At 39.3% G+C, this 23,598-nt stretch overlaps 3 protein-coding genes across 4 annotated transcripts; all 3 read right to left on the bottom strand.

Annotated features, from left to right (window-relative positions):
- Positions 1-81: 81 nt before the first annotated feature.
- On the bottom strand, positions 82-5,643 carry LOC140949944 (uncharacterized). Its single transcript, XM_073399099.1, has 4 exons — positions 5,384-5,643; positions 3,505-3,594; positions 3,148-3,231; positions 82-1,835 (listed from the first exon to the last, which is right to left on the bottom strand). The coding sequence occupies exons 1-4, from the start codon at positions 5,452-5,454 to the stop codon at positions 1,550-1,552; spliced, it is 531 nt and encodes a 176-aa protein (XP_073255200.1). The 5' UTR covers positions 5,455-5,643; the 3' UTR covers positions 82-1,549.
- An 855-nt stretch (positions 5,644-6,498) lies between these two features.
- Positions 6,499-12,712, bottom strand: LOC140949908 (uncharacterized). Of its 2 annotated transcripts, XM_073399062.1 has the most exons (4): positions 12,463-12,710; positions 10,176-10,265; positions 9,761-9,844; positions 6,499-7,463 (listed from the first exon to the last, which is right to left on the bottom strand). In XM_073399062.1, the coding sequence occupies exons 1-4, from the start codon at positions 12,531-12,533 to the stop codon at positions 7,181-7,183; spliced, it is 528 nt and encodes a 175-aa protein (XP_073255163.1). In that variant the 5' UTR covers positions 12,534-12,710; the 3' UTR covers positions 6,499-7,180. The 2 variants fall into 2 exon arrangements, with proteins under 2 accessions (XP_073255163.1, XP_073255171.1); XM_073399070.1 differs by lacking the exon at positions 10,176-10,265 and having other exon boundaries at positions 12,463-12,712.
- Positions 12,713-15,012: 2,300 nt separating this feature from the next.
- Positions 15,013-20,542, bottom strand: LOC140949899 (all trans-polyprenyl-diphosphate synthase PDSS2-like). The gene is made up of 3 exons (XM_073399049.1): positions 19,974-20,542; positions 16,430-16,770; positions 15,013-15,609 (listed from the first exon to the last, which is right to left on the bottom strand). The coding sequence occupies exons 1-3, from the start codon at positions 20,506-20,508 to the stop codon at positions 15,247-15,249; spliced, it is 1,239 nt and encodes a 412-aa protein (XP_073255150.1). The 5' UTR covers positions 20,509-20,542; the 3' UTR covers positions 15,013-15,246.
- Between the last annotated feature and the right edge of the window lie 3,056 nt (positions 20,543-23,598).

The raw sequence follows: 23,598 nt of genomic DNA, 5'->3' as shown, positions 1-23,598 counted from the left end.
ATGAAAATTTGTCGCCTCTGAATCCAGTTTCAAATTTCTTTTTTCTTTTTTATTGTTCAGTAAAAAAGACGCAACTTCTAGTTTTAAGAAGAAAGGAAAAAAAACATTTTATATTACACTTAAATGACACTTAACATGAATTTACAAAGAGAATAAAAGGAAATCAATAGCAAATGCCTATTCCAAAAAATTAAGGTTTGCTACTTGGTAGCATAATATTTCGCTCTAAATCAAGTCGCATGTTTTCTTGACACTGCTCACCAGTTTTTCATGCTACTGATTAGAGGGATTTTAATGAAATAAAAAAATTTCTCTTTGGTATCAAATCTGTTGTTCTTAAGACCTTTAATGCCTGACATTGATTTCTGGTAACGAGGCAAAATTGTATATTTGTCACACGTATTCAGCCCCTTAAAGAAAAAGAGTACAAGTACTTTGGCATATTAAGGTGCTCGAAAAAGTCCCCTGTTAAACTAGCTACAGACCTCTGAGAAGCTTTAATTTCTTTCAGAGTTTACGTTTATTCCCCCTTGAGTGGGGAAGCTAGTGCCCCGAAGGCTCTTAAGCCCTGACCCTATTTAAAGGAAGTAATCAGAAAAATTAAATCCTTTTTGATGTCCAAATCCAGCGAAAAATGACACCCAGATGAAGGAAAATCTGGCTAAGCATAATATTGTTTAAACCGGTTCTATTCCGTTTCGTTTTCGAAACAGGGACATAGTTTTCTACTGGCGTTTTGCTTATACATACAGAACGGTTACTTCCGTTTTTTAAAAGGTTTATGTCCTGTGATTTTGAAAGTACAGTTTAAAGGAATCCTATTGAAGGATCACAAAGCAAAAAGGATCCCTTAGTCAAGGTCTGAGCACCTCAAAGCATTTTCTATCCCGTGGCATATGCCTCGTATACAGCTTAAATATTGGAGTTCCCTCCCCTGCGCTTAACGATACAGCACAGTAAATTGCCCTTTTGAGCAATTATGTGTCGAAACGTATTTCTTAAACATTTCAGCTTCAGTAGGCATCTAACGCAGCTAACAACTACAGCAATGCTAATCTCTAGTTCAAAAAGTTCAAGTGCTTTTTAAGCGCTGCTCGTAAATTTGAGTAAAACTGTATTGAAGCACATCACTGGCACCCGACTTGCGGGGCGTCAACGAAGCTCTCGGCCGCATGCCTCTTCACACTGAATTGGCTCCAGTAGCACTAAAACTACAATAAACAAAACAGAACAAAAAAAAAATGGGCCCGAGCGTTTAAACATGGTATGTAGACCCAATAAAACTGGAGGTTTAAGAGAGCTTCGTGACTACCGCGTGGACTCAGTGTTGTTTTAGCATGAGTGAAATCACATAAATAACCATAGCCCAAAAAATAAGGTCGAGATCCTCTTATATCTAATTGCTACATGTACTAATTTAAATATTTTGTAAATCTCTAGTTTCGAGCATTTTTAGCACGATGTCGTAAATTGCTAAAAGCAGAGTCTTGGCTTATTCACAAGTCGCAAAAACCTGGAAAGCTAGGCTTGTAAGCTGTATAGGCTAGCCTCATTCCAAGGAGAGAATTTTTTTACCGACAAAATTTTTCACTCCCTTGACAGGGTATTCTAACCATGATCTGGTATAGCTCCAGTAGCTGCTTTGTCGATCGTCTTTAGGAGTTGGCTCCTGGACTACACGTGGAGTCATACTCGTCTGCAACGCATTGTACAGTCTGTCTGTAAACAGATTGAGGGCGTCTATCACGCTGTCGTCTCTTGAGTGCAGACTAAATTCGTTGTCTTTGTACTTGAAGTGCATTTTAAGGGGAGGTGCGTTTTTTACATCGTAGCACCTGCAAAGGATTAATCAATATTAATCGATTGCTGTTACTAAGGGAATTAAAATTGCGCAGTGATACCGCGATGGACGTTCGAAAGTTAACCGATAATAAGTGATTATAAACTTAACGTTAATACCACCTTTTGGTGCATCTTACCCGATATCTCAATGCTCCATATTTAGAGTGCAAACCTTTTGATAATACTGTCAACGGTTCTCTTAATAAGAGAACAGTTGCTACCAATTCATATTTCTGCCTAAAACGAAAACCAGCAGGAAGCTATCTACCCTTGGGTTGACCCTCGGGTATTGGTTATTTTGCCTCTACTACTCGACTAAATACACTAACAACGCTAAAGATATAGGCACGCTGGTCAGCCAGGTTTATGCATCCTTCATTTGATTAACTGATATGAATGACCGTAAATACGTCACAACCGGACACGTAAACTAGAAAAAAAATCAACTATTGGAAAAACGGTTAGTGTAAAACGCAAACTGCGCACTGTTATTTTCACCATGCAATGAGAACGTGACAACAATAGTCACATTGTTTTCTAACCCTAAAAACAATGGTCCGCAGTCAGTCCACAGTCTTCACTTTACTCTGTCCCATTGGAAAAATTAAGACTGTGTACTCCCCACCTGTGCTATGGGGTCTGTCGCCTTTGGGGTAAAAAGCCAATCTGAGTGAAACTGGAGCCGTAATAACATGCATAGAAAACGGAAAGCGAAACGATCATATAAGCAGCTAAGAAGTATACGCTATAACACAGCGGGAAAACGTAAATCGACCTAATAGAACAAACTGAAAACTTAATTTAACAAAACATATTGACTCGACAAGGCTAACGGTAGAATGACACAAATAGCAAAACGGTAACCATTTCAAACACCAAACCGCGATACCTCGTGCTCAGCACTCTAAGACAGTTCCTCGTTTCATGCCGGCAAAATATTAATTTATGTCTATTATATATTTTTGTTTTAAATAACATTTCTTGGTAACTTAAACAGGATACCTACAATCAAAGACTTCTTACGCGAACACGCTTGGAAAGCAAAACTGAAGAAACAAAGGCTTACCATACTTCCAGCGCTGACCCCTTACACTGTACTGTAGTCAGAGTTATGATAAATGGCTACACAAACGGTGGACAATTTTAATTACCTTATCAACTCAACTGACAAAATCTCTGTAGTTCTCTTATGATTAGCTCAGTAATGAAGGATAGCCATTTTCAAAGTATTAAGAGAGAATGATCTAAGAGAGCGAATCCCTATGTCTCACGATCTATTTATTCATCGAAAACTCTGACACCTACTTTGGGCAGTAAATTCCATCTCCGTGCTCACGTTTAACGTCGGCGAAACATTCACAGCATTTCTTTGTCTCCAGACTGTAGCATCTAACAATGAACGAATCAACAACAGGCTTGATTAATTACAAACTAACCACACTAAATCACTTCTAATTATCATTTATAAATGCAAAGATCCCCGCAGTCAAAGACGCAACTTATCATAAGTTATGAAAAGAAAGCCTGAAAAAAGTCAGGCTTGCCGGGATTCGAGTCCTGATCTCTGCGATACTGGTGCAGCGCTGGCAGCTGGTCATTAAATTGGTTCGTAGTGTAACCGGCAAAGATGATGAAGATCATGAAGCTTAGCGATACACTTACGGAAACTTGTGGTAATTCCCTATTAATTCCTGTCCCTTGTGGAGAGGATTTTTACAGTGGTCACAAAATGGAAACGCTCTTTGATAACATCTGCAAAAAAGGAGTAAATCTGTAAATATCAATTTGCCCAATGCTGAACACAAATCACAATTTTAAGAGAACGACATACACCATAATTTAAGTTTGCCAATACAGCGTTTCTTACCGGTGGAGATAACAAAATCCAAGTCAGTCTTGGGGCGCTTTCCGTTTTGTCAGAACTGGACCGGCCAGACCATTCCCGTCGCAAATGATAATCTCCCTTTTAATCAAAACTATCAAGCCAGATCAGTCAAATCCTAAATAGTATGCACGAGGGAGATGGTTCTTCAGCAAAAACTCTTGGAAAAAACCCATTTCATTTTCGAACTGACTGGTCGGGCAATGGTCCGGCCCGGAGGTCCGCGGGCCAGTTCTGACAAATGGAAAGTCCCCGTGGATTCTGGATTCCACGCTGTGGATTTCCGGATTGTAGGTAATGCATTCCCTTGTACTCCTTGTCAGTGGAACTTGGATTCCGGAATCCGTTTTACCTTACATTGAGCGAATTGGTTAATTACTTTTCTTTAATGCGGAGAAGAGATGTAAATGCGACTGATACTTAATTCATATCGGAATAGGAATTCAATTTTCAATTCTTTATCTTGGTGTAGTCTTATTTCAAGGTCACTCGAACTAAGTCGACTATGTCGGGAAAGAAAAATGCGATGCTTAACTTGATTATTTTTGTGATTAAATATTAATTAGAAATTTACATCTGTAGCGCAAAGAAGTTAGATTTCGTGACATGAAATTTCAGAATAATGTAGACAAAGTCCGAGTATATTTATAATATAAAATGATGTAACTGCATGCATTTTCCTAGGCCAAATAAGGTGAAAGAACCTGCGATTTTGTAATAGTCACTCAATTTAGAAACATTACAATGGGAACTTTCACTGTACATGTGATTAATGTAAAAATACTGCCTTACGCAAGGATAGTAGAAAGCCCTCTGTATATTCAGAATGCACTGTTAGTTTTAGTTCTAGTCCGTGATCGTTGAACATGAGAATTGTACATCGCAACAGATTGTTGCATTGGATTCAATCCAATCCAACAATCTATTACGATGTACAATTCTCATATCGTGTTGTTACATCGAAAGATACAGTCTTTTTGATTTGTTTGAACCTTAGAGCGGGGTTATACGAATTCCGCAACAGACTACCGCCAGTCACATGTAACGTGGGGTGACAATAATAATATCGCGAAGGCCTTTTCCAGAGTTCACAAGTACCTCAAGGTCTTTAATTATTGCATAATATATCCCAGCCGCTAAGGACCCTTGTTATTCCTCGTTTTAGTTAGCTACCTTGGCTTCGACCAAAATCCTCAAGTTTTAGTTATTTTGAGCGAGAACATAAGGAAATGTCAAACATAGCAATGAACAAGAGAGAGAATAAAATTTCGTACACTGTCGTGCTGAAAAAAAGAAGCAAAGTCCCCCAAAAATTCCTGACCTAGAGGCGTTCTGGCCAGCTCCAAGCGAAGATAGTAATTAAGGCATATCCAAAAGTACTAAAAACCTGTTGCCTATCTTTAAAAGGTCGTTTTATCGCAATTGGGCTCGTTGAACATGTCATGACAACGCCGAAACGTCGTCTTAGTCCTGCGAAAACTATTGTTTGTTCGCTTTTGTGATGTGGTGAAAATCAATGTCTAGTTTTAAATCTCTAGTATTACGTCATTTGGTGATTGCACCCGTCCTCTTTATAGTGAAAGGCTATAAGTTTTATTAGCTAAGTCCCGTGTGAAAGCACGAAAACCTGTTGTACATATGAGAAAAAATAAAGCTTACCCTCGGCAATATGGTTTCCATGGTATATCAGTACTACGTAGTTCTATACGGCACTTACAGCACAAACCCATCTCAATCAAATGATTGGCAAACTTCTCGAAATATGTCAGGATTCCTTTCTTAAAGATAACAAGTTAATAACAGCAGCTTGAACACACTATCGCTGAGATGACAAGATACTTAAGACTTTAGATCTGACTAGACCTCTTATGATCAAGCGTGCTTTATATCTGACACGATCTGTTCACTCGTTCGGCTTGTGGTGAGATCATCAGACTTTGACCTCTATAAAACCACTGGCAGTACAACAACGTGTACATGCACCTGAACTTCGACTTCCGGACATCAAGGTACCTTTAATTTTCATGCGTCATTGCTAGTCAGGCTCAACTCCCACCCGGCACATCCTGTTAAATCCTACCATCCTGATAGTAGCCAAAATAACACTTTAAAAAAAAAAAATGTGAATTTCCAAAATGCTAAGATCAAGGAGCCTGCGAACACAGCCGTTTCTCCTTGTTCCTCACCGTAGGGGACGTTTCATCACGAATTCTGCCAAAAAGGTTTTTGTTTCAATGGTGTCATCACAGGATTTTGTGCGTAGATGCCATAAAAGTTTGAATGACAAATAACCCTTAATGATCTAACTCACTCTTGAAGTGACCTTATGTAGAATGACAACAGTTTAAATTTTTAGGCCAATGTGCCGAATTCTTATTCCTATCGTTTAAGCAGTGCTGAAAACATACTATAGATATTCCACAACCAAACACTTATTATATGTAAACATGACGTTTTTCAAATACGGCGGCGCAGTTTGCCCTTAGAATTACTGAGGGTCACCTTCTTAAGCGTTTGTAAGACAAAATTGAGTCGCCAGATTTTAAAGTAAAAGTTTTAAACACGGCCTCCAAGAAAAGCAAACTTCCTTGTTTCAAAGTTATTCTTTTATACTCGCAGTAAGGTATAGATAGATAAAGACTATATGCCACACTACTCGCTAAGTTTAAATCCGAAACTTTAGTCCTAAAAATGATGATACGTTCAGTTTTCTTATTGAAGACTCTATTTATTTGAATGAAACTATCACACATCAACACATCACGAAAACAATCTGCAAACAAATATGAAGTTAAATTTATTTGCATTTTTCATATAATTTTGTCGATTAAGTTATAAGCAAACAATATTCTAATGGACATCTTTTCATACCTGTACTCACTGACAAGATATAAATAATTATTTTACAAAAGTATGGGAGCAACATCAAAATAACATGCTGTAGTTGAAAGGTATTTTCAAAGATCGTCTTTTCTTACGTATACAGTTTTCTTTTGCGCCGTTGCTACAAAAATATAATATACAAAATAATTGCTCGGAGCTAATGCAATTATGGGGAACAAAATAGTGGCAAACACTTAGTCGATGGCGTATTTGCACCCTGATTTGATTTTACAAATCAGAGCTCCCTCTTTACTTTTGTTACGCCGCAAAGTGTCGAAAGCAACGGCCCTCTGGGTTTCCATTACATTCGAATTTAGCACCCTTTTTTCTATCGCCACTTTCGGAGGGTCGCTACTTTTCGAGGTTAGTTACTTCGAGGCAATGTTAGGAAACTTTGCACTCTCGCATTCTCTCAGTCTAAGAAAAGAAAAACGTTTGTCACGTGGCCTCCGCGTAGGGGACTTGCTGTAAACCTGCTTCAGGCATTCAGATATTGGAAAGAAGAACGAAGTGGCCGGATAGCGGAGCGAAAAACATCTGAACGCCTGAAACAGATAAGCTTGTTACGGTTTTTCAGTCCTGGGAAAGAAGTCTTTTACCAACAAAGTTTCTAATTCCTCTGACTGGATATTCCAAATAAGACTTGGTATAGTTCCAGTAGCTGCTTTGTCCGTTGTCCCGAGGCTCTTGGATCAGAGAGCGCTGGCTCGCGTTTCTCTGAAGGGCATTGAACAAACCATCCGAAAAGACCTTCAGAGCATCCAGCACCCTTTCATCTCTTGAGTGCAGGCTAAACTCGTTGTCCCTATACTTGATGTACATTTTAAGAGGAGGAGCGTTTTTTACATCGTAACATCTGCAAAAACAACACACAGTCACAGTGTCGTTAAAATTTCCAATTAAACGTGAAAAAATATCGCTGTGTTAGTGATACTGAGGAAAAACAAAAGGGTTCGACCGGTTTTTAGCTGTGAGAATCATAAAGACCAAACTCCAATGTCCTTTTTTCATACAGTACGCTACACGAGGGGAGGGGGGAGGGGGGAAGAGGGAGAGGGAGAAAAGCGCCTTTTTCCTTCCTTCCAATCCCCTACACCTTTCGACGCCCGCCACGCACACTACGCTACACGTGCCATCCATGCACTAGCTTCTCGATAATTCGCTGGCCTAATCATCGCATTCGCAAACGCACGCACAAGTGAAACGTTGACGTAGACACTCAATCCTTTGTTTTAGGGTTTTTTAAAGCGTGCTTGCCTAGCTTGTTTCAAGTGAAAGTTAGCGTTAGGACCTTCTTTACGGTAATACAAGCTGAGTAAAAGGCTAAACCTGCAGTATCAAAAATGTGGTGGTATAGAAGGCCGATTGCAATAGTTACAAATAATGTTATGAGCCCATCAGAAACTAAAACACAAACCAGCGACCAGTTAGCGCTGTAGTGAGAAAAAATATGCGACACGTTACAACTGGTTGCGATTTTACCTCTTAGAGACTGGCCATTAGGAAAGTGATGGGGCTGGGGTGGGAATTTTCAAAGACGCACTGTATATTTTTCTGACCACCAATTGTAGGCGATACATTTTGTGTAATTTAATATTTGTAATCATTATTTTTTTTAAAAAAAAATTAATGAATACTAGTGAGCAGTACAAAGCAACGTATCTTTTTAATGTTTTCTATTTTTCTGACCGCTTTCGTCTGATCACACTTCTTTTATCGCGATTGCAAAAAAGAAACGTTACTGTGAACAAGAACCCAGCTTAGGGTGTCAACAGCAAAACAGAAAAACCTAAACACACACTAAATATATATACATACGTGCAAGATAAGACTGCAATCCTGCGTAGCAAAGTGTGCAATGTTTAATGTTGGAGCTCTTGGATTTAACGTGACGTAGTTGAGTTACTTTCGTATGGTACAGCCCCGCGTCACATCCTACACTTATATTTTGTGGGTGATTTGCTGTTCACACCCTAACTGCACTACGTGATTTTTACCATAATACTTAGGAATAAGATAGTTCCTTCAGTCTACTATGACTATCTTGTTAAACTCCCTGATGAAGTCTAAGAGATCAGGCCAGAGAAATATTTTTTAAAAAATTGAGATGATCCTCTGCTCAAGTTGATCTTCTTACTAGTATTCATCTAAAAAAATTGACCAAAAAAGGTAGCTTAAGAACTGTCAGAGTGCAAAAAACTCTTCTTTATCAACAAATTCAACTGACCAGTTTTATGTTACGCCTTAAACTGACGAAAAACGAATTTGGTAATTGATCAGGATCAGAAACCCTTATGAGTTTCTGTCAGGATCTAATTTTGTACACAGGCCTATGTGTCCTTTCACTTCCAAAAGTGACCCGGCGAAGTCAAATTTCGCCACAGAAAACTGGCGAAAGTACTGCTGAAGAGGTTACACTTGAATGACACCATAGGATTTCATCCACAGACTTAAAACTGGACTTAGAACCGATACAAACTAAATAAACAGTACTATATGAAATAACTGTCGGAAAGGATTCGTTTTATGGTCATTGCACGATAAGATTTCGTCCACAGACTTAGAAGTTGGAACTACCTTACAAGACTTCATCATTCACTCTGGAATAGGAGGGGAGGGTTGTGCTCTAGCAAAGCCCTGTGGCCCCTGGTCCCTAACTTTTGTCATTGGGTGACTAGGAAATCTTTTTTTTTTTCATACAAATCAAATGCTGGGCACCCTGGATTTTACAGTTTCAGAGCACCGGGCTCCCTCCAATTTTCCTTAGAAAACAACTTTGGAGGGGTTAATCTGTGTTCTGTGTAATCTAGTTTCTTGGACACTTTATTCTCTCTGTTGCAAGCAATACATTCTGATACTCTTTGCATACACGAGGGAGTGAAACCAGAGTATCCAGAGAGAAAATAAGAGCTGAAAACCGTCGATCTTATCACAACTGCACCCATCTTTTCTTGGGCAGGAATTTGTTTTGAGCATTGATGGCGAGGGCGGAGGCAGTTTTTTAATCATTTTTGTTAGAGGGTCCCCAGTAGCAGATCTATAAGAGTATGGGAGTCTATTTGCTTTTAAATAACATTGACAGTTTTCTTGCTGGCTGCCCATACCCCCGCTGTATTTTTTGGCACGCGGTAAAATGCAAACGATGGTACCTACTTTTCACAATATATTCCATCTCCATGATGAGGATTAACGACGGCGAAACATTCACAGCATTTAGCTGTTTCCATAGTGTAACATCTGACAGAAAAAAATAAAAACCGAAAAGCTAAGATTAGTTAAGAACATTTGATGTTCTCCCAAGCTAAGAAAAAAAGATCGCTGTACTTTGCACAATCCCTTGTTTCTGTTAGCGTTTTTTTTCTTACCTTCCATCAGAATTCTTAAGCTTAAAAAAGCACGTGGTACCGTAAGTTTCATAGGATAATCTTAGCAATGATACAGGCACATTTGCTTCCAACTGAGGCTCTGAAGAGTCATTAATATTGGGTTTAAGCGCGTGCACGCTCGTTCACGCTTTACATGTACCATGTTATAGCTTAACAATACACACACCAAGCATTTGACTTACGGGAACTTGTGGTAATTTCCTATTCTGGCCTGGCTTTTAAGAATTGGATTATTACAATACTCGCAAGATGGGAACGCCCTTTGATAACATCTGAAAGACAAACAATTACCATGTACTAGTTCAAAATTTAGGGCCTGTTTACATGGAGGTGGGGTAACCGGCCTGCCCACCTCACCTATCTGAGGTTCCCCACCCTCATGTAAACAGGCCCTTAATTATATATAACAATCTAAGACTGATAATTGACCTCTTTTGCAAGATGAAAGTAAATTGGCTAGTGTCAGGCTTATCAGTGAGTAGAATTAAACAGTGTCGCCACTAGATTTTCCCATCTCTAAAAAAACCGCGAAAAAAAAAGGATTAAATTAAAGGTCACAAAACAAGTATATAGGTTACGAAGAAAATTCTCTTCTTACATCCAGCGGGATAAAACCATCGAGGTCTTTTGCAATCGGAAAGTGGGGTTTGGAGCGTAAGACGTCTGCTCTAGCGCGCAGTCAAGAAAGGGTCTGGAAGCCTTTACCATAGTTAGCAGAAGAAACTGGTTCTATGAACGCTGGCAAAAATTAAACTGAGATGAAAATAACAGCGCTGCAGTTTACATTGCGAGCTCCCTGACCTTATGGTCTTTTTTTTCCGGATTCACAAATTGTGACTGAAAAAAGTAGCCCCCGGGAAAGTATAATGGGACTTCTCTATTGGTCTGCGGTGAGTTGATAGGAATGCTGGTGAACGTTGTGAACGGTCACGTCCAAAAACGCCAACAAAAACGTATAACAAAGAAAAAACGATGAGTCTGGCGAGCTTCAAAGCCATTATTTGCACTTTATCAACTATGTAATGGGGGGACAATGGATTTCAAATGACATTGTAGTCATGTAGGACCGATATAAAGCTAAGGAAATTATTTTGGGGCCTGACACAGATTAATGCAAAATATTTAGAACGTTAAGATTTCCTCGAATCTCACTGTTTTGGACAATACAAGAGGGAAAAGGATAACAGAATCATTTCCATATATTTTTTAAGAATAAACGCAGAATATTTTTTAGTTGGCATATATAACAGATTGATAAAGATGGCGACCTCTGCAGTGACTTCGAAAGAAAAGCCAGTCGAAAGTTAACCAGTTTTCTCAAGTGAAAGTTAAATTTTTTTTGTTTTGTTTTGTTCTTTAAAAGTTAAAGGTATTTAAAACATAACCCCCAAGGGATGTACTTTAATCAAATGTTATGTACTTTGACATGTTTCACTTTCGCACGAAACTGTATATTTTCCTCCACAGTTATGTTATAAAGCAGCATATTTTAAGATAAACCCGCTCTTTGTGATGCACATATTTGTCTCAAACGTCTCTTTATCACGTCAACAAGATTCCGGAAAACTCTCTGTTGCCATCTAATAAATTACTCTTTGTTCTCCATCTGCGTGTAGCGTGGATTTTAGCAAAATTTTCATGATTCCTGTCCAGACCCTGCTTGTTCAAACGTTGGATAGCGCTATCGACCGGATAAATCATAGCCTGCGTAGTAAGCGTTTCCAATCGAGGTATTGCGTCATTCAATTTTTTTTTGCTCTTGTCCCAGCTTTCTAGACGAACCTCGCGAGGAAACGCTTGCTACGCAGGCTAGATAAATCACTATCCAGCGGATAAGTATTAGGGAAACCGATTAAGCTATCGCGCTAGATAGTGATTTATCCGGTGGATGGCGCTATCCAACGTTTAAACGACCAGAGCGAGGTTGTTACGTCCTTTTTGAAAGAAAACCGCTTTCGCCCGCTTTTAGTTAGATATGCCTTTGGTAGCGTTAAAATCTGTAGTCATTCTCAAGGTTGTCCGGTTTTGGAGAACGTACTATTTAACGAAAGCAATGTATGTTGGTAGACTAGAAACGCCTGATACTCAGTCAGGCTAACTAGTCTGAAACGTTATACGTCTCCAACCCCCATTACAGACTAGTTGGTAGACAAAAAGACCCTTAACACGTGAGACAATAGAGATAGAAAAGACCGATGGTGTTCCCACATGTCTGACTCGTTCGCAGTTTTTGGGCGAAGGAACAATTGTCATCCCATGATAAAGGTCAAAACGTTTACGTAACAAATGTCTGGAATGGCAACTTGATTTAACCCTACAAGCTAAAAGCTAGAGGTGGTCTATGTAAAATGCAAATTGCTAATATTATGAAATCACGAGTTGTAAGACTGATTTGATGTGTGATTGGTTTTATATTTAAAAGTCTAATTTAAAATTTTGAAAATCTAATGATACGCGACCCTTCCTTACCCTCGACAATATGGCTTCCAATCATCCGTCTTGAGCTCTATCCGGCAATTGCGACATTGATTATTTCCCATCTTTATCAGCAAACTTGTCCTCCTTTGTAAAAGTAGAGTCGGTACACTAAATCAGGATAAAAAATCTAAATAGCTTGTGAAATATCTTAACTGTGACTGATCGATTTATTACGAGCCACGTTCAATTGACTGTTTATGCTACGTAGACTTTGACCCCGGTTGAAAATAAGTGGCCCGCGGCACAAAGTACATAGCGAAAGAGAACGTCATACGCTAATCCCTGACCCTTGCCGTCTGGGGTTACTTCCTGATAAAGTTAGCCTCACGCTGTGGAGACGAGGAGATATTCCAGAGTTCCGTCACGCGTTCCTCGCCTCAGAACGTCTGCGTGAGCGGGCTATGATACACCTGCCTTAGACAAAGAAGGGCTGGGGGACGTAAAATTGGTCTCCCCAATTAGCACCATTGGCACTCAAATAATAAAGTGCGTTTTCCACCCTAGTGAGGCAGACTGGGTGCTGTGGTGTCAAAGAAGGGGCACAGTATGACAAGAGACCCAGCACACAGCAAATGGCTTAAAAGTCCCCGAACACTCAAAAGAACGACACAAGGAGATCCAGATTGTGCTAGCTAACTTTTTGGCATAATTCGTCATTGCGAACATAATTTTCACCCATTTCCTGAAGAGAGCACTGCTAACATAACTTGCACATTTTGCTAGTTTTGCTTCACAAAATTATCATTTACTGATCATGTAGCTTGTGTACAACCGCCCCCTCCTCGAGAAATTTTTTTCTGGGGGAGAGGGCGGCTGTACACAGGCTATTGATCATGCAACCATTTTTTTTTTTTTGCTCTAGATCAGTGTTACGGGCAATTTGACGTAACAAAATCAATGTTTTGTCTGCTTATTGTGATATTAATTTGACCTGGGTCCCATAGGAAGAGACCCAGGACTACAAGGGTATGCGCAATGCGCATTTCTGGCACGATTACATGTACCCAAGATGGCGTCCCCGTGCTGATTGTTATTGTTTCGGTTTGTGTAATTGGTAGACAATGAATTATGCACTCTTACAGTTTCTTTTGACATTTACTCGTTTGTTGCATAGTTATTGAAGTGTTTTCAAAGCAAAAAGTGGAAGCATAATTCCGCAACCTCGTATCCAGGGCGCTTTTCCCTCCTCCAAAGCCAGGGAGAAGCGCCCTGGGGAGGAGGCTGATAATTTCGGATTTTTTGCTAAAATGAGCACAATTTACAAGAATTCGCATAATTATTGGCAAATTTTTAGGAATATACGAGCACTGCTAGAAGCATATTATGTTACTTTTGCAAGCATAATTTATCAAAGCCTAGACCCTTAGTCTCGATTAGCCAGTGTGGTAGGTTAGCGTGGCAGGCGGTTTGGGTAGCAAGTGCGTGCGCTCAAACGAGCCGCGAACCCGCGAGAGGAATAGAGAAGTGGCTTGCTGCTCGCAGTTCGCGCACGCTTGCCAAGAAAAAGCGCTAGCGACGCTGCGAGCGGAGGTTTCTCTCTTGCATGGCTTTTAATTTTAGCGTTCACGAAGTCGTTCGCGTGGCTTGTTAGTCGAGTAGTTGGTTTGTTTTATACGCCCCAGCAAACAAACCAACTACGCGACAGACAAGCCACGCGAACGAGCTAGTAAACGCTAAAAGCCATGCAAGAGAGAAACTGCTGCTAGCAAGGTACTCCTGCTGGGTATTCTTATAACATAGCACCAATCGAAAAGTTGCAAACACGCAGGGGACAATAGGAAGAAGGAAACTCGGCCTCCCAGCCTCCATACAACGCAAAGAGGCCTCTTCAGAGCATAGAGCTCGCAGGCTATAACCTAAATAATTTTCACGAAAGTACATCATAGCAGTGATTTTGTTACCTCTGCGTCTTGCGTCCTGACGCATAAAATCCCCAAAGACGCAAATAATTCATGGTATGTGTCCCGTAGGACGCAAAGATCGACCGATCTGAACATGCGTATTTGTAGAAATATCCCGTTCGTGTAATTTCTGTGGCAGCTATTCTGGTTGTTGTTTAATGATGTATATATCATTTAGCTTTTGTTGTACTTTAAAATTGAAGGATTATATCCCGGGAGAGGTACTTTGGGAACTTTTGGGTGGGGATGTGCCGCTGGGACCCTAGAACCCTTAGCCTTTACCAGAGCTAGTTGAAGTAAATTTTGCTACCCTATACTAGACTAAACTCCCAAAATCCCCCCTATTCCAGAGTAGCTGTTTTCCAGAAACTATTGAGGTCACAAACACAGTCCAGCCAAAACAAAACCGATTTGATTTTTTCATATTTTTGAGTGGCAATTCCCGGTTTCCCTGGTCTAGACTAAAATCTTCAACCAACTGATAAGTTTCCTGGAAAATGATACCCTATTCTAGACCTAAACTCTCTGATTTATATACCCTATCCCAGAGTAAAGTGCTTGAAAACCATACCCTTCACAGCGGCACATACCTATATAGCCCATATATGGCAGTACCCCCCCCCCCCCCCCAACGCCAGGGACTATATTTTAATTTCAGTATACTATAATAAAGAGTTCTGGAGTCTGTCTTCCGATTAACTGTCTGGTTACACTGGAACTCATTGGTTTTGGATTGCGACTCATGATTTTTCCCAAGATGAGTCCCAGGTTTCACCATAAAGTATTTTTAACAAAATCACTATCATAGGGACCATAGTTCTCCTCGCCCTAATAGTCTGGAGAAGAGCGGTTGAAAATCTAGTATTTTCATATTTTATACAGCAGAAGATTTGGTGATATTTAATAACGCCTGCTTAGCTTCAGAATCTGGAAATGGATCTAAGGACTCCAGAGCTTTGTTTGCATAAAATGAACAAAGTTCTTCCATCTCTTTGACTGACTGGTTGCTGGTGACTAAGTCTCTTAACTCCTCCTGGAATGCACCAAGTTTCTCTGAGTTTTTCTCCACAAAGATACGATTAACCAGTTTTTTCACTTCAGTTTGTCCACTGGCCAGAATCACTGGGGCACTGTACAACAAAGTGGGCGATTTACGTTCAAAAAGAGAATGCAGGTCCTCCTTCAGCTGGTGAGCATAAGCAAGGTTCTTGCCAAACTCAAAAGCCTTGTTCTGAAGCTAAAAGAAATTTGGCAAGGGAATAATTAATTATTTGAAGACGAATCTGTTTAATAGTACAATGAAGCAGCTGTACCTTTTGGAGATTTCACATTCATCTCTACATTTCTTCATGTGAACTGAGTAATGAATTCACATGTGAGGTAGCAAAGTAATTCCTGCCAGCTCAGTTTTCCTGAATTTAAATGACATGGCTTTAAAGAAATCTTATCTATTCCAATATTTTACAATCTGATGGAATACTGAGAAGCTGTATTCATTATGCATGAAACAGTTGCCAAGAATAACAGGTTCATACCCTCATTAGTAATCAATTCACTGATACAGTCTATGGCAAGCCCTGGGATTTCAAATCCCATTGACAACAATTTTATGGTTCCGTGGCCAGAGATCATAGGTAACCATCTGTAACAATTTTTGGTTAAATGAAAATTCATGGAAACTCACCTCCTAAATATTTTCAACTTTTCGAAGCCATATTATTACTTTTTTTTGGCACTGGAAGCCATAAACCAGTAACGTGCAATGCACTTAAGGAACGTGGATGACAGAAAACTGATAGTTGCTTAACATTTAGTTTCCTATAAAAGCCGAGTCATAACTATAGAATTGCTCTACTAGAGAAGAATCTGGGTGGGAAAATGGTAAATTCCTGTAAATTGAGCCTTACACACTGTAAGGCTGAAAATGTCACTGGCAAACTATTTTTCAATTTCCAGTACCAGAAACGATCATTACCATGAAATGCTAGGGCTTGTATGGGGGTTTGCTTGATCTGGCTTGACTGTAATAACTACACCGTAGTTAGGGTAGCCCTTACCTCAGTTGAATGTGAAACAATCTTAAGAGCAGCTTTACAACTGTTTGCCATTAAACTTCCTTTACATTTGAAGACCAGCTCATTCCAAAAATCCAAATTCAAATTTTGACCACTAAATGCCATTTTTAAGAATTCGCCTTCCATAAGATGTCCAATTACTTCAGATATCATGCAAACCACTTCAGTATTTTTAAGTTCTGCCAAGCCAGTACAGGCATTAGCTAGAAGAAAGTCGCCACTCAGTACTGCCATTCTGTTGCCAAATTCCATGTCATCCTGATAAGATTTACTGCTTGACTCAATGCTGGACATATCAACTATACCAGTGTGAACCAAATTAGCTGAAATAAAATGCAAAGGAGACAGTTATTAAAGTAACTACAGTTGAACCTCCATGTGCGATTACTTCTCATAAGTAAGCACCTCCCATAAGCAACCACCTATGCAACAGACCAAAGTATACCCCATCAAAGCCTTACAGTTGGAACCTCTCATAAGCGACAACATCCTGTAAGCAACCGTAACCATTTTTCGGGACTGATGGTTTAATAATTTTCCATTGTCTTTAACCTCTCGCAAGTGACCACTTCACTAATGGTCTGAACTCTATGATTGCTTTATCGACTGTGTTACTAAGAGTATACATATGAAGAAATTTTGATGACAACATGGAACTAATGTACACATATCGTAACTTAGAAATTGCATGCAATAAATTGATCCTGGTAAAGCCTAGCTTCAAAACATTTCTAGACAATCTGGATAACTGGGACGATTGGTAGTTTCCATACAATCAACAAGAGATGCGGGGTTGTCAGCAATTTCTCTTCGTCAGACAAAAGAATTGTTGCACATGTTTCACAAACAAGCCAAATATAATCATGTTGGATTTTAATTGGATAGTGAACCTCTGCCTTGCTATCTGCTTTTTCTCCAAATCAAAAAATTTAATCTTGAAAAACTAAGACAAGCCATCCCAATTTATGGCACTAAATTATGGAATAAGATACCAGATGGAATGATAGATACATGTATGTAAAAAAAAAAACATTAAAACGAAAATAATCAGCGTGCTCTTTGAAATATTAAAAGACAAAGATGATAACTTTGATGCCACCATGATAAAGTGAGAAATAGAATCGTGAGATCCCAAACCTTAGCTTCTTCACAACTTGCACAGATTTGTATTTCTTGCTTTTGATGTTATTTTCTAATATTCTTTCTTTTCTTTTCCTTTTGCTTTTAACTTATTATCAGGTGATATCTGGTCTTAATAGAAAAATATTAATTTGGCATGCAATGACTAGCATTTTGGGTAACTGCATGCTAAGAAATTGTAAGCAGTAATAAGATAATAAATATCTTGCCTTGTCTTGTCCCATCCATTTTGAATTCGTAAATTACTCTTTCTTTCTCTTTAATTTGGAATTGAAACAACAAGTACAGTCATACATTCCCATTGTTCCCTTGACAGCCAAATCCAATTCCAGACCAAAATGGGCAAAGTCTACAGTGTACAGCTGTTTTCAGACCAAAACAGCATAAAAACCATACCCATTGGGACGGTACATACATATACAGTGTATGAGTTATATAAGGGAGTACCCACCCCCTCCTATCCCCACCCCAGTCAAATAATCTACCTCTTACAGTACGTCTATACATATATATTTTGCAAACAGACAAGCCAATTGAAATTATTCTTCCCAAGTTTGTCCAGAGATCCCTAGACTGAAAATTCACCTACAGTCAACTCTCTTTTGGGGCCTGTATAAAAGGAAAGAGAGTTAACCTTGTGCTAGGGTTAACCTAGCAAGTGGGTTAAAGTTACCTCTCGTTTACAAACAAATTTCACAGGTAGGGCTACCCTATCACCCGGGTCAACTTTATCAGCTTTACTGACGTGTTTCGTCATGTGTGACATTCTTTGTAACGTCCAAGGTTTGAAATAAAACTTGAAGTTCTCTATGGAAAACATGTTAAACTAATGCAAAAAAAAGGGAAAATATTATCATCATATACCGAAAATACCTTGTATTGTTCAGATTTAGCTCAGAAATTGGATAATCCTGTTCAAACTGTCAAGACTACTGGTCATGCATGACGGAGGAAAGTTGTCCCGGGTAGGTGAGTTATCCCTAGCAGAGCATTTACAAGGCAGGAGGGGAAATCCTCTTGCTAGGGTAACCCTAGCACTCAGGTAGGGTTACCCTGCCTTGTAAACACGTCATGTACAAAAGAAGAAATGTGAGACTGCTAGGGTAACCCTTGTGCTAGGGTAACCCTAGCACAAGGGCTACCCTACCTTCTTGTAAACAGGGCCTTATGGCTGACAACTGTGGGGCAGGCATAGACTGCTTGCAGTCTGCCTTTTCTCTTAAAATCCATCTAGTTCTTATCTCGGCTGCGAGGGAGACTATATCTCATCCAGCGCGATAGCAAACCACGACATTATTATTAGAATAAGGGATTGAGACCAGACGAGAAAAGACGGAATGCTGACTCTTTTGTAGAAAACAAACCCTCTGTCAGCCCAGAAACAGAGTAACCAATTAGTGAATTGCAGAGCTGTTGACAGATAATTGACTGGTCTGTGGTGAGATTGCAAGCAATAAAAATAGTCACGCATCACAACCAACTGCAAACCATAACGAACCAAGCAGTAATCTCAGTAATAAAACTTTAAAGATATGTTACAGAAGGAAACTGCCATAAATTTCCTCAAAGGAAACTCATTCAAGGCCATCTTACCGGATTTGAAGAAAGTGTAATTTTTTCAGTTGTTTATGTTCTATTTATAAATCGTTTCAAGTTACGCGGGTTTAATTGATTAATTAAATTACCTTGACAGCTTCGTTGTCCCCAGACAAAACAAAAGAGTCAGCAGTCTCTTATTTTTTCTTCTCAGGCTTACACCCTTGTTTCTCACGGCTGGCGGCTTTGCCGCTCTTGTGCTTAGGTTTTGCGTGCAGTGACTTTGCAAAGAAAAATAAGAGACTGCTTGCAGTCTAAGGGAGGCACTAGGTGTCCACCAAGAGAGATGTCCATCTCAAAAAAGAGGGAGTAAAGAAAGGCAGGGACCAACTTTAGGTGTCTGTTTTACTGAGGTGTCCATCTTATAGCGGTGTCCGTTAAGAGAGAGTCGACTGTATACTGAAATGATACTCCATTTCAGAAAATTTCTAGTTCAGTGGAACCTCGATGGGGACTGGCAAAATATGTTTCCTATAACTAGGTTTCATTATATCGAGGCACTTTTTCATATATTTTACTGTTATTGGGGTAAAGAAAATCATCCATTATACCGAGGACTTCATTTAATATAAAGACAGAGGTTCGTTATATCGAGGTTTCTCTGTAGATATTTATTTGCTTTGTCACTGACACTAAATATTTTAACCACTTGACATTTTCAAAAAATCCCAATTTCAAAGCATGTATATGTCCAGTGTACATGTTAATGTACTTGTTGGTGATAACCAATAGCAAGATCGTGAACAGTGTGTCATCAACGTGAAATAAAATAATATTTTAAGAATTTTACCTGTATGTATGGTTTCTGTAATGTCCGCAAGCTGTCTTTGGCTTGAATAAATATCAGCTACCAGTTCCTGATCTGTGATGTAATGATCGCTGTTTAAACATGGCCGAGACGCTTTGGAAATCAGCAGAACTAGAAGTCCTCTAGTCTGTATGGTTTGATTTTCATCAGTGACAAAGCCTCGGGCAGTCCTCAGCAATGGATGTTTGCTCATGGCGAACCTTTTCATGTACATGGCGATGTTTGAGATCTCATCACTTAGCAGATAGCGCAAATTCAAGAAGGAGGTGGGATAACCGACTATTTTCTCTGCGTCCGAAAGGGCTTTCGTCAAGTCATCTTGTCGGGAAAAAGACCAGATACGTGTACTTCTTCGGGAAAAATGGTTTACGCACGGAGATGACCTTCTGCTATATACTGAGAGCTCATGCGCGAAACTAAAAGTGGAAAAATGGCGACTTCTGAAAAGGCTGTACACAGAAAGAAATAGCCTTTTGGTTTTTACCTTCTCCACAACGGCCGCCATTTTGAAGAGCATTTACCGCGCCGCGCAAAATACCAGTGGTAACACTTCTGCAACACTCAATACGTCATGAAAGTTGCGCAAAGTCTCCAGTATCGGTCACTTCTGTCTACTGCAGAGGATTTTGGGGGACATCTAAAATTTTTTGGAAAAAGGACAAGGCGGGGTTACCAAAATTTTTGACAGACGAAAGGGGGGATGCTAACTTTTTTTTCTTCACTTATTAAAAAAGGAAGCATTATTTTGTGGATTTTTTTTTTAAAAGAAGACCATGATTAATCTATCCTTGAAGAACGTTTTTTGAGGACGAGTGTAAAAATCTACAAAAATACACCGATGTTTATCAATATATTAACTACCTAGGAATAAACGCTAGAAGCGTGTTTAGTAACAGTGAAAAACTAGACTTCTATAGAGAGATTGAGGGAATCTAGTCTGTCCTTAAAAGCACCTACTGTGTATCTTTCACATTTTAATTCGTCTCAGGTAATGCATTCCAGACTTTTGCCCCAGTGTAAGCAAAGCTTTTCCGGTAATCATGAATCTGTTTTAGCTGCCGGCAAGGCTAAATTCCACCTTGAGGTCCTCAGATTATATACCGATCGCCCGATGTTAGTTGAAAACATTTCCGCTAAGTAGACTGGGGTGATACCATTCTGACCATTTATAATTTTAAACATCATAACAGCTTTTTGTTTGTTTCTCCTCTCTTTTAGTTTAGACCAACCTAGCTTACTTAATAATTCAGTTGTCGGTGTCCTGTAATCAGCCTGTGGTCACACGTGAAGCACGATTTTGTAACTTTTGAAGTTCGTCTGTGCCACGGACACTCAGTGTCATCCCATACAAATATATACTGCAACAATCAAAGTATGGCTCAACAATTGATTGATAAACGCTTGTCAAATTTGTCAAATTTGAAACTGGAACAAAAGGCCTAATCTTTAAGACTCCTATACCGGATGATACTTTTTTTTTGAGATACTAGTAATATGGGAGTCCCATGTCAAAAACTCGACAATTTCCACATCCTAAACATTTGCTACTACCTACTTTTTTTTAGCAAAGCTCGGTTTATAGAGTTATCAAGCCCTTGCCTTTGTGTAAGAGTCGCTATTCTTTCACTTTCGTCAGCGGTCAGCGAGCAAGATGTTACTTTTCGGCAAGGCCCAGCCACTCAGCGCGATTAGCTTTTGCTATTCATTCTGAGTGGCTGCGGGCGGCTCTCTTTTTTTCACAATTATCTCCTTTTAATATCTTTACACTTTTGTATCAAGAGCACAATAAAGATTGTTGTTGTTGTTTTTGTTGCCTTGAACCAACTAACATATATTCAGTTTTTAAAAGGTTTAAAGTAAACCTGTTTGCTATCGGCCAATTTTGAAGGTAAAGTAAATCTACATTCATATATATCGTGTTGTAGTTCAGTCATGCTACAAGCAGTGAAAGTCAAATTAGTATCATCTGACTGAGTACATTCGTGTGGTAGCATAATCAGTTTTAGTAAAATCCAACCAGTGGTCTTTTATCAATGCTGCGTTCTGATTGGTTGAGCTACCACTAGGCTATATGTTATAGCCTACTAGTAGCGAAAAGCGCGCGCTTATTGGCGGCAAAAAAGGATTAAAGTCTAGCTTTAACTAGCTAAAATTTTTATATTCTCGATATTTTTTACCAACTAGTTGGATTTTACTAAAACAATTATTCGTCTCGCCCTCATGGCCTCTTAGTCAATCGCCCATTCGGCCTTCGACCTCATGGGCTATTGATTCGAGCCCATTCGGGCTCGAGGAATAATTGTTAAATATTCAAGAGAGAATGATGTTATGTTACAAAGATCATTTATATATATTAGAAACAAAGTTGGCCCAAGTATTGAACCCTGGGGAATACCACATTTTAGAATGGATTTCTCGGAGAGTATTCTGTTGATATATACAACCTAAAATCTTTTGAGCACCCCCCCCCCCCTCCCCTGCGGTATACATAATGACAAAGTGCAGTCTTATAGCCAGCGAATACAGCCGTTTCCCCTTGCTCCTCCCTAGTGAGGAGTTACCAGTTATATCGCAAAATTCAAAAACGGAAAGTGACAATCTTTGTCGCAGATCTGCTTGGTAAAGTTGGTCTCTGGATTTTGCGTTTGATCGGAAACGACGGATTTCGATTTTGAAAAAATTTCCTGAGCGAACAAAGCTAATGGAGTTATCATAAAAAAGAACATGTTGATCGCACAGGCTATTGGCACATGTAAGCTCGACAATAGACTACAAAACTACGTACTGTATTTTTGCGTTGGTCCATAATGCGCTAACGGTTTGGAAACGAAGATTGCATGACCAGTAGTTTTCCAGCCTCACAGTCGGGGTGTCATGAAATTTGTCAAAACTATACTCTATTCCGTATCTTATTTTCTACTTTTCTGAGTCTTTGACCTTGCGATTCCGCTTTGGCTCACTTTCCATGTATTACGTCAACATCGGTTTGATTTCACGGACTCGGCGGTGTTGCAAAACTGAGGACATAGGGGGTAAGCTAATTGCCCGTGGCGATAGGAAATTAGGTAAGAAAAAGGAAAGTACAGTAAAGTGAAAGTTAGACAATTTGACAACCCGTCAACAAACTGTAAACAGCTGAGCCATTTCCAGATTGATTTCCAAGCTTCTCAAAAAGGTAAGGAAACTGTCAAAAGTGAAGACCCTTTTAAGTAATGATTTTGAGACAGGAATCAGGATATTGTCCTCTCATGGTTGAGACGATCATAACTGAAAGACTTGACACGGAAGTATTACGCTTGGTTGGCTGTTATTACTGTTGAGCACTGGACTAGTTCCACACTTTGTAGAAGATTATACAGTAAGTTCTCAATCATCAAAAATTAAAGATTAAAAATTGAAGGAAGGATAACATCTATAAATAGAAAGAAGTTGTCTGTAATTCAGCTTAAAATTTTAATTTTGTATGAAAAGTTATAGACTGAGAGGATTATAACAATAAAGCCTAATAGCAGTTTAATACACAAAAGCCTGTCAGAAATCATCAGGGTGACATGACAATTTTATTAACCAACAAAAGATGACATCTATTGCGTAAGCAGACAGGCGT

The sequence above is a fragment of the Porites lutea genome, chromosome 1, assembly GCF_958299795.1.
Source record: "Porites lutea chromosome 1, jaPorLute2.1, whole genome shotgun sequence".
NCBI lineage: Eukaryota > Metazoa > Cnidaria > Anthozoa > Scleractinia > Poritidae > Porites > Porites lutea.
This window is presented reverse-complemented; position numbering and strand designations above follow the sequence as displayed.

Excerpts from the sequence above, each read along its gene's own strand:
- LOC140949944 (XM_073399099.1), bottom strand. The coding sequence starts at position 5,454 with ATGGGTTTGTGCTGTAAGTGCCGTATAGAACTACGTAGTACTGATATA. Across the intron at positions 3,232-3,504 it reads GGGAATTACCACAAGTTTCC|ATGCTACAGTCTGGAGACAA; the intron begins GTAAGTGTATCG and ends GTTCATTGTTAG. Across the intron at positions 1,836-3,147 it reads GATGGAATTTACTGCCCAAA|GTGCTACGATGTAAAAAACG; the intron begins GTAGGTGTCAGA and ends AATCCTTTGCAG.
- LOC140949908 (XM_073399062.1), bottom strand. The coding sequence starts at position 12,533 with ATGGGAAATAATCAATGTCGCAATTGCCGGATAGAGCTCAAGACGGAT. Across the intron at positions 10,266-12,462 it reads TGGAAGCCATATTGTCGAGG|ATGTTATCAAAGGGCGTTCC; the intron begins GTAAGGAAGGGT and ends TTTGTCTTTCAG. Across the intron at positions 9,845-10,175 it reads GGAAATTACCACAAGTTCCC|ATGTTACACTATGGAAACAG; the intron begins GTAAGTCAAATG and ends TTTTTCTGTCAG.
- LOC140949899 (XM_073399049.1), bottom strand. The coding sequence starts at position 20,508 with ATGCTCTTCAAAATGGCGGCCGTTGTGGAGAAGGTAAAAACCAAAAGG. Across the intron at positions 16,771-19,973 it reads TACAGAAACCATACATACAG|CTAATTTGGTTCACACTGGT; the intron begins GTAAAATTCTTA and ends ATTTTATTTCAG. Across the intron at positions 15,610-16,429 it reads TTGTTTCACATTCAACTGAG|CTTCAGAACAAGGCTTTTGA; the intron begins GTAAGGGCTACC and ends AATTTCTTTTAG.